Source organism: Pyrus communis, chromosome 16, assembly GCF_963583255.1.
Source record: "Pyrus communis chromosome 16, drPyrComm1.1, whole genome shotgun sequence".
Taxonomy (NCBI): Eukaryota; Viridiplantae; Streptophyta; class Magnoliopsida; order Rosales; family Rosaceae; genus Pyrus; species Pyrus communis.
In genome coordinates, this window is record NC_084818.1 from 14,541,931 (window position 1) to 14,559,115 (window position 17,185).

At 36.4% G+C, this 17,185-nt stretch overlaps 1 protein-coding gene across 1 annotated transcript; it reads left to right on the plus strand.

The window, feature by feature from the left end:
- Nucleotides 1–1,289: 1,289 nt before the first annotated feature.
- On the plus strand, nucleotides 1,290–13,887 carry LOC137720030 (kinesin-like protein KIN-14B). The gene is made up of 23 exons (XM_068459029.1): nucleotides 1,290–1,742; nucleotides 2,031–2,154; nucleotides 2,409–2,495; nucleotides 2,698–2,868; nucleotides 3,031–3,137; nucleotides 3,568–3,699; nucleotides 3,813–3,991; nucleotides 5,299–5,460; nucleotides 5,774–5,865; nucleotides 6,163–6,314; nucleotides 6,623–6,796; nucleotides 7,101–7,247; nucleotides 8,132–8,320; nucleotides 9,022–9,093; nucleotides 9,655–9,710; nucleotides 9,805–10,024; nucleotides 10,214–10,405; nucleotides 10,545–10,736; nucleotides 11,057–11,407; nucleotides 12,098–12,196; nucleotides 12,552–12,692; nucleotides 12,787–12,945; nucleotides 13,245–13,887. The coding sequence occupies exons 1-23, from the start codon at nucleotides 1,470–1,472 to the stop codon at nucleotides 13,698–13,700; spliced, it is 3,927 nt and encodes a 1,308-aa protein (XP_068315130.1). The 5' UTR covers nucleotides 1,290–1,469; the 3' UTR covers nucleotides 13,701–13,887.
- Nucleotides 13,888–17,185: the final 3,298 nt, after the last annotated feature.

Below are 17,185 nucleotides of genomic sequence, written 5' to 3' on the forward strand. Positions count from 1 at the left end.
ACATCTTTGAAAGTACGATCCTCCCAAGTCAATATCACTTTGTGTGGGCATTGAAAATCTGTGTGGGCATTCATAACACTATCAATGTTTTCAATACTGCATTCAACATTGCCAATGTTTTCAACAGAAAATGAATTCAGTTAAATTAAAAATCCAGCAAGCTCTCCATCAATGATTGAAATAAAAGAATAAAACTGGTGGAGAGGTGTGGGCCAAAAAGGCCAAGCCCAAAGTGTTTTATCATCATTAACAACTACAAAATGGGCAAATTTTGAATTCACCTGGCGGCTCTTTCCAATCAAATATTACGAATTAATTGATAAAGAAATCTACAATTTAATAAAAAAAAATTAATTCAAATTATTCCACGTGTATGTGAGCTACAAACTAACAGTGGTAAAAAATCAATTTGGGGTCACTTAGTACTACGGTGATATTCCTCTTCACTTGAAAATGAAAGGTCGGAGGTTTGAATCTCGTGGATAGCGAATTTCATACCAAATTAAGCTGCCCATTGTATGGGTTTTCCGAACTTTCCCTCATTTTAATGTAAAATATCAATGTACTAAAAAAAAAAAAATTGGAGACCAAAACAAAGGCCAATGAACAATCTAGACGCCCAGTTATGTGACCTTCCTTATCCAAAAACTCCTCCACATCCACGGACAAACCCATCCGAGAGTGAGGCGTCGAGTAACAACCAGCGCAAAAAAACTTGTGACTCCAAAAGCCGAAAAGTGTCTCCAAATTCCGTAACGACGTCATCATTAACCCAACCACAAAGACAAGAGGCAGTACAGATAATACAGACTTACAGTCTATTTTTTGTTTTCCTTTATTTTTTAATCATACGGTATTATTTATATTAAAAGATGAAGAGTATGTTTTGTATTTTTTGAACAAACGACATTAGATGGGCTTAGTTTTACGGTGAGTTAATAATAATATAGTTGAAATTCGTTTTTAATGAAAATCAAACCAAAAATTTCTTACTTACAACCTGTCTTTGCACTAATATTTTGATCAACAATAGCATAGTATTTAAGAAAAGACTTAAAAATTAGTTATTTATGTTGTTGTGCATCTTACAATACGAGTGTTAATATATGTGAGTAACCAATCCTGGAATGAAGATTTCTTCGGATTTTTTTTGTAAGGATTATGAAAATCTTCAAATCATGTCTTGTAATAAATTATTTTAAATATTATTTATTTAAAAAAATATAAACGATAAACGGATAGATTTGAGGAGATCCTCACAATTATTCTCGTTCGGGAATACACATTATAGGAAAGAGGGAAAAAAGAAAATACAAAAGAAAATGGCAGAAATTAGATGATCTCTATTTTCTAGGTCCACATAGCCCAAAGCCATAGCCAGAGAAGCAATTTCGGCTTCTTTTGGGGTTTGAAAATTGGGTTTCCAGTTTTGGAGGCTAGGTTTTTCTGGGGGAACGACTACGACGGCAATGGCGGAGCAGAGGAACAACAAAAACAGGTGGAACTGGGAGGTCAGTGGCTTCGAGCCAAGGAAGTTGTCTTCTTCGTCGTCGTCGGCTGCGGATGCAGCGGCGTCCAGCTTCGACCATCACGACGATTACAAGCCCGGTGCGCCGCTAGTTAGGCGATACTCGATCTCGGCTGCGTCGGCTTTGGCTCAGTCTGAGCTCGCCAACTCCAACTCCAACTCCAACAACCAGGCTGTGGCTTCCAAGCTCCAGAAGCTCAAGGATAAAGTTAAGGTAATGGGTTTTGAGATTTTGGGTTTTGTAATTTAGGGGCTCAGAGTTTGAGTTATGGAGTTTTGAGCTGAATTAGTGGTAATCTTAGTGATTAGTGTGCTTTAAGAGTGTGGTGTGTGTGTGTTTAGCGCCAATGGGTTTTGAAAATTGAAGCTTTGGGTATAATGTGAAACATATTCATATAGATAACTTCATTGGTGCTTCTGAAGTTTTGCTTCTGTTTTTATGTAAAGATTATATTGGATTTAGGAGGTTGGGTGCCTTTTTTTATCTTCTTCTTTGGAACAGCTTGCTAAAGAAGATTACTTGGAGTTGAGACAAGAAGCAAGTGAGTTGCACGAATACTCGAATGCGAAACTCGAACGAGCTACACGTTATCTTGGCGTTCTTGCGAACAAAACCCGAAAACTAGGTAAGGGATTTGGTTATGTTGTTTGATTGTGCGGTCTCCTTTCAAGGAGGATTTTTTGAAGTGGCCCAAGTGGGTTTCATGGGAGAGGGTTTGCTATTAAATCTTACAAAATGAAAACTATATGAATGTAATTTCCCTTCAAGAGTAGTCTTGAATTTGATATTCCTCACTTGTTTACTACTTCTTTGTAAGGTTTATTCATGTTCTTGGATCATCTTGATGGATTTGAAAGTTTGTCTTAAAAAAAATGTCAGATCAGTTTGCTCTTGAAACCGAGGCCAGAATTTCTCCGCTCATCAATGAGAAGAGAAGGTTGTTCAATGACTTATTGACAGCCAAAGGTACTCATCTTCTGTGAGTTTTCTCTTTTGGAATTCTCTCAATCTCTCTCTGTTTCTCACCCTCACTCCCTCCCTCCCTCCCTCTCTCCTGTACACATTCTTCACACATAAAAATGTACGCACGCATGACCGGTTATATTTTTATTTCCAAGATTGTTGAGGTACTGTTGCAGTATTTTCTAACTAGACTTTTTTATTCCAGGAAACATAAAGGTATTTTGTCGTACAAGACCGTTATTTGAGGATGAAGGTTCCTCAATTGTGGAGTATCCTGATGATTACAATATCCGTGTCAATACTGGTGATGGTGCCCTGTCCAACCCCAAGAAGGATTTTGAACTTGACAGAGTTTATGGACCTCATGTTGGACAGGGTGAGAATAACTATTCTTCATTAATGGGTTTCACCTCTTTTGTGGTTCTACCATGTGAAATTTTAATCATATACTCCCTACTTTGATTTTGTGGAAAAAAATACTCCCTACTTTAAAGTATGCCTGCTGCTAAACTATCTTTTGACATTTTTTGTCGGTCAGCTGAACTTTTCCATGATGTTCAACCACTGGTACAATCAGCATTGGATGGATATAATGTTTCCATATTTGCATATGGACAAACCAACTCAGGAAAGACACACACTATGGTTGGTATCTCTTCCTTTTTTTTCTCTCGCTGTGTGTGTTTGTTTGTGTCTTTAGCGATATGCATTTCTGATGCATATATGTTTATACTCACCTTTTGAAAAGATATTAGAAGTGATTTTTCACTGTTAGAATTTAACCTTTTAGGACCTTTTCCCTGTTTTTCGCATTTCTTTCTGTAAGCTGGAGAATTCTTTCAAATGGTTACCTCATAATAAAAATGAAATTCAATGTACTAATGCATGAATTTAAATAGGCGCAATGTGGGTTGTGCCTTTCACTCTGGGTGTTTCGTGCCTTTTTGGCTTGTCTTTAGTACACTAAGAGATTTACCTGTACTTGTTTTTTTGTTTTTTTCATTTGAAATTCATGATCATTGTTTCATCTGTCCACCAGCTTAATGATATTTGGACTTCTTTAACCTTCTTTCAGGAAGGATCTAGCCATGATCGTGGTTTATATGCTCGGTCTTTCGAGGAACTATTTGATTTATCCAACTCTGATTCCACTTCTACTTCAAGATTTAAATTCTCCGTTACAGTTTCTGAGCTCTACAACGAACAGGTAATTATTGTTATTGTTAGTATTTATGTTTTCTAGTTTATATTTATTTGAGTGGCTTTTGAGAGTGGAAACCTCATGATGGTTTGATGTGGATCCCTGCCATTTTCTTTTAGATGAGGGATTTACTCCCAGAATCAGGAGATGCTCTACCAAAGATTCGAATGGGATCACCAGAATCCTTTGTAGAACTTGTGCAGGAAAAAGTTGACAACCCACTGGACTTCTCTAAAGTATTAAAATCTGCATTTCAGAGCCGAGGAAATAATCCATCAAAGTTCAATGTTTCTCATTTGTATGTTCCAATTTTGTACCTCAAACTTTCATACATTTTTTATATGGCTAGTATTTAATATAAAGTCATACTTTTGGTAACTTAGTTAAAATGGTAACCTCTATCTTTCTTTTAAAAAGAAGTCCCTTCATATTACTGAATGAGAACACCATGCTTAAACTGTGAGATTTTGTTTTCTTTTTTCTTTTCAATTATGACAATTCCTGATGTTTTTGTTAACGGTTTTAATCTTATCACTGTTCAGCGATCACTCAATTAGTGAAGTGATCACTATCATCTAATTTGGTACCAAAAGTGATCATTATAACTCATACACCTTTTCTGAAAGAAAAAAAGGATCTATTTCAACTTGTTAAAAGTTTTGTTTCCTATGATTAAAAAGACAATCTTCATTAAATAGCAACTTGAACTTGTTTGTTCACTTTTAGCAGACAATCTTCATTTAATAGCAAATTGAACTTGTTTGTTCACTTTCCTCTGCTAAAATACTTTTAGTGCCTATATAACTTGTTTATTCAATTTAATCTACTTAAAATTCTTTTCTTTTAATGGCTACATAGTTTATACATATTAAGTTTAAGGTTTTCGGTGTGGCAAAAAAAGTTAAACTGAAATGGGGTTGTCTGGTGATGGCTATTATTTGGGTATTTGGTGAGAAGGGAATCAGTGTATCTTTGAAGATTTTAGGGAGTTGGAAGTGGAGGAGGTGTGGAAGAAGGTCAAGTTTTGGGCAGCTCTTCAGGCTCATGTATCTTCCGTTTTTCCAAACACATCCCCATCTGATATTGTTCACAATTGGAAAGCTGTAGTGTTAGTGCCATATACATGTAGTTTGTTGATTTAGTGTTGTTTTCACTTCTACTAATGGTGAATTACTTGCCCACTTTGCTGTACAGTTTCTATTAAGTAACAAAAATTCATCTTTTGAGAAAAGTTATCTAAGTTAATTGTTGACATGGTGGAATATTGTCTGACATTTGACCAGACTTGGTTGAAGCTACAATCAAGTGGCCTAACCCTGACTAGATAGTTTCCTTTTACTTACTCAATGTAGTCTACGAGATGGAACTTAAACATATACTTACTCAAAACTTGAAAAAATACCACTGAACTGTCCAGTTTTTAGGGGTTATAACATTTGAAGAAAGGGGAATAGTGGAACCATACCATACCGAAACAAGTTTGAAAACTAGATAAAGAAGTTCAGTATGTGTAGTGATTTGTTTTTGCATGCATGCTTGCCTATGTGTTACAACTGTTCAACGCTTTAATTTATCTGAAATAGATTCTTGCTTCACTATTGTCAGGATCGTCACGATACATATATATTATAACAATTTGATCACCGGAGAAAACACCTACAGCAAGCTTTCTCTAGTTGACTTGGCTGGAAGTGAAGGATTAATTGCCGAAGATGATAGCAGTGAGCGCGTGACAGACTTGCTGCATGTCATGAAGTCACTTTCTGCGTATGTTACGTTGACTTATCTGATTTTTGTGAATTTAGTAAGTTTTGGTTTCCAGCAAGGTTGCCTATAACTCATGAGCAGTATATAATTTTCATTTTGTATAATTTCTTAGCATGTGGTCAACTATGTTTCACATATGCAAATTTGGATACTACATAGGTGGTTGCATTTTATGTTCAATCACAACGACATATCGGCTTCCTTTTGAATCCATACTGAAAAGTTTTTGCATAGCTGCTGAAGCCAACCTGTTATCTTGTGTCCTCATGCCGTCCTGTACTCAAATATTACTGATTTGACGCTGTGCATGTAGGTTGGGAGATGTGTTGTCTTCTTTGACTTCAAAAAAGGATGCTATACCTTATGAAAATTCAATGCTTACCAAAGTACTTGCAGACTCACTAGGTATTCCATTCTCCTTATTGTCTATGTTAGTACTGATCTTGGCTGTGCAATTCCAAGATGAAGGGAAAATAATGAACAACAATTTGTATAATGCTTTTTCTAGTTGTATATGTTTGTAACTGTCTCATGGGTACTTGTGATTGACCGTGGTGTCCATTACCCTATTTTCCCCTGTATGCTTGGCTGGAATTATCATTTGCTAACATGTACAGTAGATTTATATTAAATCCTTTTATCAATCTTGTTAGAAAACTGGCTTTGAGTTCTTATTGAAACAAACAAAAAAAAATTCTATAGGTGGAAGTTCAAAAACTCTGATGATTGTTAACGTCGTTCCAAATGCTTCGAATTTGTCGGAGACATTATCATCTCTCAATTTCTCTTCTAGAGCTCGAAATGCTGTTCTAAGCCTTGGGAATCGAGATACGATAAAGAAATGGAGAGATATTGTAAGCTCTCTCTCTCTCTCTCTCAGTTTGAGTTTTTTTCTTCTTTTTTGTCATGATTGCACATCAAAGCAAGTAAATAGAATAGGCATGACATTGTTAACTAAAACTGGATATACTAATAGTAAAAACAATAACATAAAAAGCTTGCTTTTAATTGAAGCACAGAGCCCTTAATAAAACCTTGCTGACACAAGTGAGAATCACTTCGAAAGACAATCTACTTATAAGCTTATGCTGATAAGGGAACTGTGATCAGCAAAATTATGAATTTATTTCTGCTGAATTTTAATTTGTGATGGTTCTTGTAGGCAAATGATGCACGTAAGGAGTTATATGAAAAGGAAAAAGAAAGTCAAGATCTGAAACAAGAGGTTTTAGGACTTAAACAAGCACTCAAGGATTCAAATGATCAGTGTGTTCTGCTCTTCAATGAAGTGCAGAAGGCATGGAAAGTATCGGATATGTTACAGTCAGATTTAAAGGTTTTGTAACTTCCTGAATTTGATACAGCTTTCTAGTTTACTTGCATGTTTCTGGAAGCCAGTAAAACTTCCTGTGTACTTTGAACATGTTCTGGAAGCCACTTTTAATGCGTCTGCCTTTGCTGAAATGTTAGAAAATACGGCTTGGATTTGCACTCCAATTAATTAACTTCTCCAGAGTTACTAGTAGTCTAATTTAGTGATTTTCTATTTTTTTTCATAAATTTTCCTTCTCAACCATGATAATGTGGTTTTGTCTAGTAAGCATGGTTCTAAACTGGTTTAATATTCTCATTTGATGCAGGCAGAGAATATGATGCTTGCAGATAAGCAGAAGATAGAAAAGGAGCAAAATGCACAGCTTAGAAATCAAGTAGCTCAGCTGTTACAGTTGGAGCAAGACCAGAGAGTGCAGCTTGAACAACGAGATTCTACAATTCAGGCCTTGCAGGTTGGTCACGTGTCTGCATAATCTTCTCATTTATATGTTTTAGAGTACAATGTGATTCCATTAAAAAATTTCAGGAACTACTGTATACATTCATATTTTCAGTTTAATCTATGCTGCATATTTGTCTGATGCCAGTTTGTGCTCAAGAAAAGAGTTACATGTTTTCAGATGATTTTTTAGAAGAATGTCCCACAGAGATAATCATGCCCATCTATGTCATATCAGCATGGTTACAGTAAGATGTAACAAGGAGTCCATGCTAAAAAGACATTGTAATATTCTTTGTTTAGCATGCAAGAGTATGAGTTGTGTCACAGTCGCCAACTTTAGTTTAAGAAATTTATCTGCACATAGTGCAGGCTTGAAATTTAGTTTAAGATGATATGTGTGGGCTTTATGTGACAAGTGAAGAAGAAAGGAAAGATCTCGACATTTTCTTTATAGCACTCTTCATACGAGCAATTGGTCGTTTCATGGCATTCTACTTTCAAAATTTGGGTTAGAAAATTTAAATCCTCCATTGTTTTGTAGGCATATGATTTTTCAATAGAATTTGATTAAATTGTTTGAAGTGTATTTGGGTCAGCATATTGTTCGATATGTTTCATAGTTAACTCTGCTCATGATATCATAGTTTTGAAGTGAATGTTTATGTTTCAATTGTTTGGTATTGTGGTTCTTCATTAAAGTGATTATCACATGTTTTCCTTGTCAAGTTGATTGATCATGTTTTAAGGTTTCAATTACGTCGCATATTAAATGGTTGAACTCTGGTGGACGCATGTAATAATATGAAAGTTTCCCATTTATGCTTCCTAACCAAGAAACTTTTCGGTGCAATGTTGCACCACATGGTGTTGTCCAACATTAACTGTTCGATACAGGCCAAAATTAAAAGCATCGAGTCCAAACTCAGTGAAACCCTCCATTCCACTGAAGATCGGTCATCATTAGTCTCTGATCCAGGGTCTGGAATTCTATCAAATTCCAAGGCAATGGGGGACGGCATGGATTCTCCTCCAGTAACTAAGAAATTGGAAGAAGAGCTTAAAAAACGTGACGCATTAATAGAGGTGTGCTATACTTCCATAATTCTATGTTTTCTGTATGTAGAATAATACTTGCAAGTTAATGCCAATGGATCATTGTTAAATGACCTCTTATATTTGTGTAGATCTCTAGTTGTACATGTGTTTGAACATCTGTTATCGATCCTATCTGTAATCTAAACGAATTTTCATTTCTCATGCAACAAGTTCACAAACCAACATAGACTTGAACCCTGCAAGAGATTAGATTTTAACCTTTTCAATTTAACTCATAATGACACACCATCAAAGGAAAAAATTGATATTTATAGACACAAACTGATCTTGCTAAGAAACTGCTAGTGGCATGTAAAGATGAAGACCATTAGACCGTAAAAACTATTATAAACTAGACTGGTGAAGTAACAAAGTCTTGATGAGTCATTTTTTTTTTTTTTCAAATAATATTTACTTAATGAGTCATTTTTAAAAACCAAAGGCACATTCCTTGGGAACAAAAAATTGTGTTATGAAGAGGTTCTTCCACAATGAGTTATCTCGTACCAAGTCATTGATTGTGCATGCCAGCATGAAAATATTCTTTTTTTTTTTTTTTTTTTTAATCTATTTTCCCATTTTCAATTGATATGCTCATTTTTATATGCTTATTTGTGTTCTGAATGGATGGCTAATGCTCTCTCTGTCTCTGTCTCCCCCTCCCTCCGTCTCTCCCTCTCTCTCACCAGAGGTTGCATGAAGAAAATGAAAAGTTATTTGATAGATTGACAGAGAAAACATCTTTGGCTGGCTCACCAAAGGTAATTTCTGTTAATCCCACTTTTGATGTGGTTGTGCGCTTTCACAATATAAATGTTTATTTCATCTGATTGTTACACATGCTATTTCATGTATCTGCTACATTCTTCTGGTTTTTCTCATTTCCTTGTGGCATCTTATGTGCTTATTTTTATTTCTGCCTTCGTTGTTTTCCTTGATTCAGTAATTCATGGAAACCTGTGGAGTGCAGGTGGTTGGATGTAATTCTGGGTGTTTATTGTTATAAAAACACTTTAAGATGTTGCGATGAATTTTTTTTTTTTTACTTTAGCATTCTGAGTCCCGACTCTATTGTAACAGTTTCATTTATTCATATGGTATTGATTGTTCTTTATTATGATGCCATTGGATTGAGTGAAAATGTTTAGGGGTTCAAAATTCTATGAAAAGCTTACAAGTTTGTAGAAGTGTGGTGTCCTATCACAATCTATTGTCAGATAATAAGCTGGTTCCTTTACTCATTTGTGATATTTAAGCAATTTTACTACTATGGTTTGTTTAGGGTATCAACAAATTTCTAATGTGTTGGTGTGTATTTTCAGTTGTCAAGTCCATCATCCAAAGGGCCACTAAATTTTCAGTCTCGGGACCTTGTGAGGTAGGACTTTTGAATAAAATAACTCAACATCCCTTATTTCCTTAAAGAAAAACCTTTCTTAAACAAACTTTCTCTTTGCAATAATTTAAAACAGGAATGATAGTAGAGGACACTCGATGGATGTTGTTCCTTCATCACTGGCAGCTGCTGCAGATAGGACCGAGGGTACTGTTGCTTTGGTGAAAACAGGTGTGGAGAAAGTCAAAACAACGCCGGCAGGAGAATATCTTACATCTGCCTTGAATGACTTTGATCCTGAACAGCATGACAGCCTTGCTGCCATTTCGGATGGAGCAAATAAGCTTTTGATGCTGGTATGCTTGGGGCTCGTTTGGGAAGTGCTTTTAAATGACTGAAAGTTTTTAGAGAAGATGTTCTTGGGAAGTGCTTCTTGTCTGATAAAATTAAAAAAAAACTGGACAAAGAGAGAGAGAGAGTAAATAATACTTAATGTGTGCAGCTTTGAGATGTTGTTACATTAACTGTCTCTTTACAAATTACAGGTTCTGGCTGCAGTAATTAAAGCAGGGGCTTCTAGGGAGCATGAAATACTTGCTGAAATAAGAGATGCTGTTTTCTCTTTTATTCGTAAAATGGAACCACAGAGGGTAATGGACACCATGCTTGTATCCCGTGTTAGAATTTTGTATATTAGATCGTTGCTTGCTAGATCACCAGAGCTGCAGTCCATCAAGGTAATGAAGTTAAATAATAGATACTAACCTTTTTATTTGTATGCTCCTTTTTCTTTTTCTTTGTTATTTTCTCAATGTCGGCGTGGGGTGCTGCCAATGCTTATTATTTCTTCTTATTTCTTCTTCTTTTCATTTACAGGTTTCTCCGGTTGAAAGTTTTCTAGAGAAGGTTAATACTGGACGTAGTAGAAGTTCCAGCCGGGGTAACAGCCCTGGAAGATCTCCTGTGCGCTATGTTGATGAGCATATCCAAGGCTTCAAAGTGAACCTTAAGCCAGAAAAGAAGTCAAAGTTTTCATCAGTTGTATCAAAGATACGAGGACTTGATCAGGTAAGTGTCCTCTCTCTCTCTCTCTCTCTGTATATAAACAAGGGATAAAGGATAGAAAAGCGAATCTCAACATGCATGCACTAGGCAGACGAGGATGATGAAAAAAAAATCTAGCTATGCTTCTGCCATTTTATCTATTTTAAAGCACAAGAGTGGAAGTTTCACTTTTCTTCGTGAACCTCTTTCTCATTCTTCCCTTTTTTGGTGCTTCTTCACTACCCATATGTACACTACTTTAATAATTTTAACCTTTTTCTGCTAGTGTTCTCGTTTGTTGCAAATGGTTTGTATAATGTAGCACTCAGCATTCAAATGTACAGGATACTCCAAGGCAGCAGGTAACTGCTGGAAAGCTTAAGGAAATAAATGAAGAAGCAAAAAGTTTTGCAGTTGCAAACAAAGCTCTTGCAGCTCTGTTTGTGCATACACCAGCTGGTGAGCTCCAGCGCCAACTTAGATCCTGGCTTGCAGAAAATTTTGACTTTCTCTCTGTTACTGGAGAGGATGCATCAGGAGGGACAACTGGTCAGTTGGAGCTCCTTTCAACTGCAATCATGGATGGTTGGATGGCTGGACTTGGTGCTGCAGTGCCTCCTAATACAGATGCTCTTGGCCAACTTCTATCTGAGTATTCGAAGCGGGTCTACAGTTCTCAATTGCAGCACTTGAAGGTATGCATGGATTTATTGCAGCCTAGTACTACTGTAGAGTAGGTATCGGAGATCACATTATAGTTGGCTTAACGTTTCTTTTGATACCTATAAAATGCCCGGACGCCCAATTACTTAGATAATAAGCACCACATAGTTGGTTTGCTATTGATTTTTCTCCCCTAAAAATGCCTGAGGGCTTAATTAATTTGATAATATGCAACTGGGAAATCTGTACCTTTGTATTCATAGAAACTTAGGAATATAACATTAGCATAAATTTTATAACACCCTGCCCAAAACGACGTCGTTTTGGGTTTGGGCTGTTTAAAGAAAAATTATGATAATTCAAACCCCTAGGCTATCGCCTCAGGTGCCTAGGCTAGTTTATAGCTCACTCCCGCTGGGCAAAGGTGTTTCTTGATAGCCCCGCCCAAAAACCCACCTAGGCTAGTCTCAATACTAGTTTTTCAAAACATTGGTCCATATACTGGTGTCTTTCTATTCATCTTTTGGTAGCCTCTTTGTTGTATTTATGCCCATTAGTATTTTTGTGGTTTACTTGTTGAATTTGGAGTAACGATGTTTATTTTCCTTTAAACATGAAATGCAATATAAATACTTCTACTATATATATCTAAGATGCAGCTTGTTTTGTGATGCTCTATCAATGAATTATTTGTTGATTTCTGAATTTCTTTCATGTTCCAGGATATTGCTGGTACATTGGCATCAGAAGGGGCAGAAGATACTGCACAGGTTGCAAAACTGCGATCAGCTCTCGAGTCTGTTGATCACAAAAGGAGAAAGGTAATCATTCTTTACTGATATATGTGCATATCTTAGAAAGTATTTCTTACCTATATTGTGCACTTCATAGATGAAAATTTGCATGTCCAACAGAAAGCAAGAAATCCTTCTAACAAAAAGGATGTAATTCTACTAAAATATCTACGTTAAAAAGAAAAAGGGCAAGCAAAAGTTTTGGCCCTTCGGGTTTATTGGAGTTTAATATATTTGGAAATTACTGAATGGCAACTGGCATCCGAGTTGGAATTCTTCTTTTTCTGTTTCCATTTTTGGTGTTCGTAACTTGGTTGGCTGAAATGATACTCTCTTCTTGTGCCCATTATTGGATATTATGCTGATTTCTTGATTGCATCAGATTTTACAACAAATAAGAAGTGATGTAGCCTTGTTGACATTGGAAGATGGTGGTCCACCTATTCAAAATCCTTCCACTGCTGGTGAAGATGCACGATTAGCATCTCTCATTTCCCTCGATGGCATATTGAAACAAGTCAAGGTACTCTTTTTACTTCTAGTGTGATACTTAATGATTGGGATTTTGTAAATTAGAAGCAAGATAATATAATATTACTTTTTTTTTATTTATACAGGATTTAATAGGACAATCGTCTGTAAGCACCTTAAGCAAGAACAAAAAGAAACTAATGCTTGCATCTCTAGACGAACTTGCTGAACGGATGCCTTCTCTTCTGGACATTGATCATCCTTGTGCACAAAGACAAATTGCTGATGCTCGTCATCTAATCCAGGTATCTGAAATTCTGAACACTTATAAATATAGATATACATATACTGGGTAATGTTCTCTTGCTAGACTCTGAATATGGTCCACGCGTTCTGGTACAAATTAACCTGATCAGTTGTCCATATTCACGATGTAATATAAGCATTTTATGTTGCGAGACAATCTGGTAAGAGGATATTTTGCAACATAATTTGTCTTTATTTTCTCTTTTGTAACAGATGCTTCTTGTAAAGTTGATGTGTTAATGCTTTCGACTGATCCTTTATTTGCTTCACCCTTGAATCTTATTAATGTTGCTTGCAGTCTATTCCTGAAGAAGATGATCTTCAAGAGCAATCTCATGCTCGCAAACCATCTACAGATTTCGTGGGGGTTAATACTGAAACCGATGTGGCGCAGTGGAATGTCCTGCAGTTCAATACAGGCTCCACGACCCCATTTATCATCAAGTGTGGAGCAAACTCAAGTTCAGAACTGGTCATTAAAGCAGATGCCAAGATTCAAGAACCTAAAGGTGGTGAGGTTGTCAGGGTCGTCCCAAGACCATCTGTTCTGGAAAGTATGAGCTTGGAGGAGATGAAACATGTATTCTCCCAACTCCCTGAGGCTCTAAGCTTGCTTGCCTTGGCAAGGACTGCCGATGGAACACGAGCTCGGTATTCTAGGCTGTACAGGACTTTAGCCATGAAAGTTCCGTCTCTGAGGGATTTAGTCGGCGAACTTGAAAAGGGGGGAGTCCTAAAAGACGTGAGGTCATGAAATGTAGAAATCTGTTGGGACCTCCATCGTTTGTGTTGTTTCGGATGTATGTATGAAACAAATACTATCATTCTGAGGTGTCAAAACAATTCGTATTGTGATTTGTAATCTGTTGATTCGTGTTGTGGTGTGTATACAGGCGTGTCAGTGATTGGCTCACTAACATATTACCGACTCTCTATTTCTTCATCGTGGTTCATATGCAAGTTTAAACATGTTAGAGTGACTTTATGACCAGATTCGTAGGAGGGAGCATCACTTGCACTGATTCCTCACTTCCTAACTAGCTATATAACTCATTAACGCTATTGCCATTTTAAAAACAATTACGCGTCTCGTGTCAAACGACATGGGACTTGTTCAACATGTGGTATTAACCGTGTCGTTTTCGGACCACCTAGCTATCGTATTAGCTTCAAACTTAATTCCTGTTCTTCCAACAAAACTTTGAACATTCAAAGGACAGAATTCTTGTTCTTCCGCCTCGAATAAGTGGGTAATTGAAGAAAGTTGGGGTTTAACTATAAAACCGGGTAATTCAATTACTTATAAGCACAACCCTTTCTTTTCTTGAGGTGAGATTTATGCTTTTAACGTGATAACTCATGTGTGGCGAATTTTCAAGCATTACATATGAACAACAAAAATTAGGTGACATGGAGCACGTGTGTACATTCCTTCACACATAGGACAACCTGCTTTAATGTCATAAAGAATGTTGAGATTCCACCATAAAACCAATTGGCAATATGTGAGTAGCTTAATTACTTATAAGCACGTGTAATATCATTTTTTTTTCTGGATGTGGAAGTCATACTCTAAATAGAATTTTCCACTTTATTGTGAGAAAACGTTAGAAGGGTTGTGGCACATGCTGTAAATTATCTGAAGTAATGGGTCACTTCATTTATGACGTGGCAACATATTTGAATTTTGGGTTTATATTGTATGTTTAAAGATATGTGGTTTTTATCTAAAAATCAAGAGTTGTAAGGGTCTATAACTAAAGAACCCTAATTTTTAATAGAACTTTTGAAGTCTTTTTACATGAGATTAAATTTGCTATTAAATTTTCACTAAAAAAATGTGGGAAAATAAGACGGGTGAACATATATTTAGTATTATATCACAAATTGTTTGGTAATTATAAGATTAAATGCCATTTCTTAGGTTGAATGTGTCACATAATTATAAGATTAAATGCTTCACGTACTCACATTTAAATGCAAATATATTTTATCGTAGCATTTATTTGAAAGATTTCGTTCCCGAACGTTTCCTGTATAGAAAGATCTATCTGTTGTTCCCTCAATTATTTCTCTGCTATTTTTCATGGTTATACTGCAACAGGTAGGTGTGCGTATGCACGTCTATTTACGAGTCCTTTTGTTTTTCTGCCGTTTCCAATTTATCTTGTTCAATTTCCGTTCAATATTTTTTATTGGATTTTGCTTTTTGGACAGGACTTTGTTTTTCTAGCTTGTCCAATGCAATCCACTCTAAGTTATTATCCGAAACAAATTAGTTTCCCAACGAATACTAATATCTACAACAAAATCGTCTTCAAACCAAATTCAAAGGCAGAAGCCAAATTAATTGACGCCAAGAAACACAGTGAGTCGGAGAAAAGGCCAAGGATGCGAATCAACTGTCAATATACCACTCTTCGTGCCATCCACCCAAACTTAATCAAAGTAATTGTTTGATAAAATGTATTTACGTTTTGAATCTGTATGGTGTAACATGGAAAATGTCGGGTGGAAGGAGTAAAAATGCGGTGTGGTTGCAAAGGTTAGGTGGTGGCGCTGAAGAGAGCACTGAAGATGGTTGTTGATCGCCCCGTTTTGCCAATAAATGTTAGTAAGAAGCTGCCTTTTCCTCGGTAATTTATTTTTTTATCTGAGAAGATTAGGCGGCCCTTTCTGGATGAGAGATTTTTCAATGTGACCAGCACACGAGATGGTACACCATGTGCTACTATACAAGTGGTAGGATATGTGTGTTAAAAAGTTAATAACTTAAAAAATAAAATTTCTTACCATTTACATAAAAACACGTGGTGTACCATCTGTGTTCCCGTTACAATGAAAAATTTCTCATTCTGTATGACTTTGTGCTAACCCTACCCCAAAGGACACTTGGACAGCCATACTTGTGCTAGGCTAACGAAATTTATTAATTTATCATCAATAGGAATCGATCGTATTATCTACCTGTGTGTATTTTGTGGATGCGTATTCACAAAACAAATCAATAAAGATCAAGTTTCTAAACTTGTTCATCCATGTCAAGCAAAAAAGCAACGTCATTTGAGGTTGGAGGGGGCAATTGTTCCATCTGTTGGGGAATGAAGAGTATGGATGGTCTAGATTGAGAGACGTGTCAGTTGGTGAAGAGAGGAGTTAATTAGGTTGTTATATATTATGTTGGAGAAATGGACCAATGGTCATGCTGTTGGAAAGGCTGTTAAGCCTACCTGTATCAGTGTTACTATACAAGTGAATACTAGTAAAATTTTCATCATTACGAAAATATATAGATTCTCATTTCTACTCCTCTAAGCTTCTCTTTCCCTACTTTTTCTGTCTGTTCATTACTTCTCATACTTGGTTAACACCATGCGCCAAGATCTCCTTAATTGGGGAAAGAATCCGCACTAATCGGGTTTTTAGGAACATATCGAGAGACCTAGACATCAACTAAATCACGAACATAGATCTTCATAGAATTTTTGGTAGACAATCGCTCAAGATCCACACAAATTATTATTTTTTTGGTGAGAAAATCTAGATTATTTTCATATAGCAAACCACAGTACCATAATGTAATTGAACATAATGTCGCATATATGTATATGAAAATTCTCTAGAGAGTAAAAAGGGTGGGTACATCATTGTTTGGGTCATCCCATGTATTCTTCAATGACTTTATCAGCTTCATCAACTGGATTATTCGTCTCAGCTTCAATGGTAGTCCTAAGTCCTAACATTCTCTGTAGTGAGGTCTAGTTTCACGTCTTGAACTCACTTCAAGTAGTTTCTTCCAGATGCTTCCAGAGTGGTAAAGTCTAGTTTGTTAAGATTCGACATGGTGTTGCAATGGAAGGAGCAAGATCAATCATGATCAGTAGTCTGGGTGAAAAAACATTCATAGTCAAAAGTAGAATGTTCGAGTTTTGTGGACATGTTTGGTTTAAATTAGCATGAAAAACTTCGGGTTTCATAGGTGTATGTTTATGAAACTTTGGGTTTCCATGGTAATTGTTGACCCTAAAAACTACCTAACCTACATGGCACACATTCTGAGTAACTAATAAATTAACTACGTCCTTCAATCGAATGCGGAGCGTATTAACTCGTCGGCCAAGTTCGGCTAGGGAGTAAAATGTATGTTGATGTAGCGTTGGGCGCGCTGTCGACTTCTTGATCTTACGACTGTGGCTGGGGAAGGAATAAGTCTCGGCCTTCGTGTTCTAGAGCCTGAAG

Coding starts and splice junctions, on each gene's coding strand:
- LOC137720030 (XM_068459029.1), top strand. CDS start 1,470: ATGGCGGAGCAGAGGAACAACAAAAACAGGTGGAACTGGGAGGTCAGT. Junction 3,138..3,567: donor CAGGAAAGACACACACTATG/GTTGGTATCTCT, acceptor ACCTTCTTTCAG/GAAGGATCTAGCCATGATCG. Junction 6,315..6,622: donor TAAAGAAATGGAGAGATATT/GTAAGCTCTCTC, acceptor TGGTTCTTGTAG/GCAAATGATGCACGTAAGGA.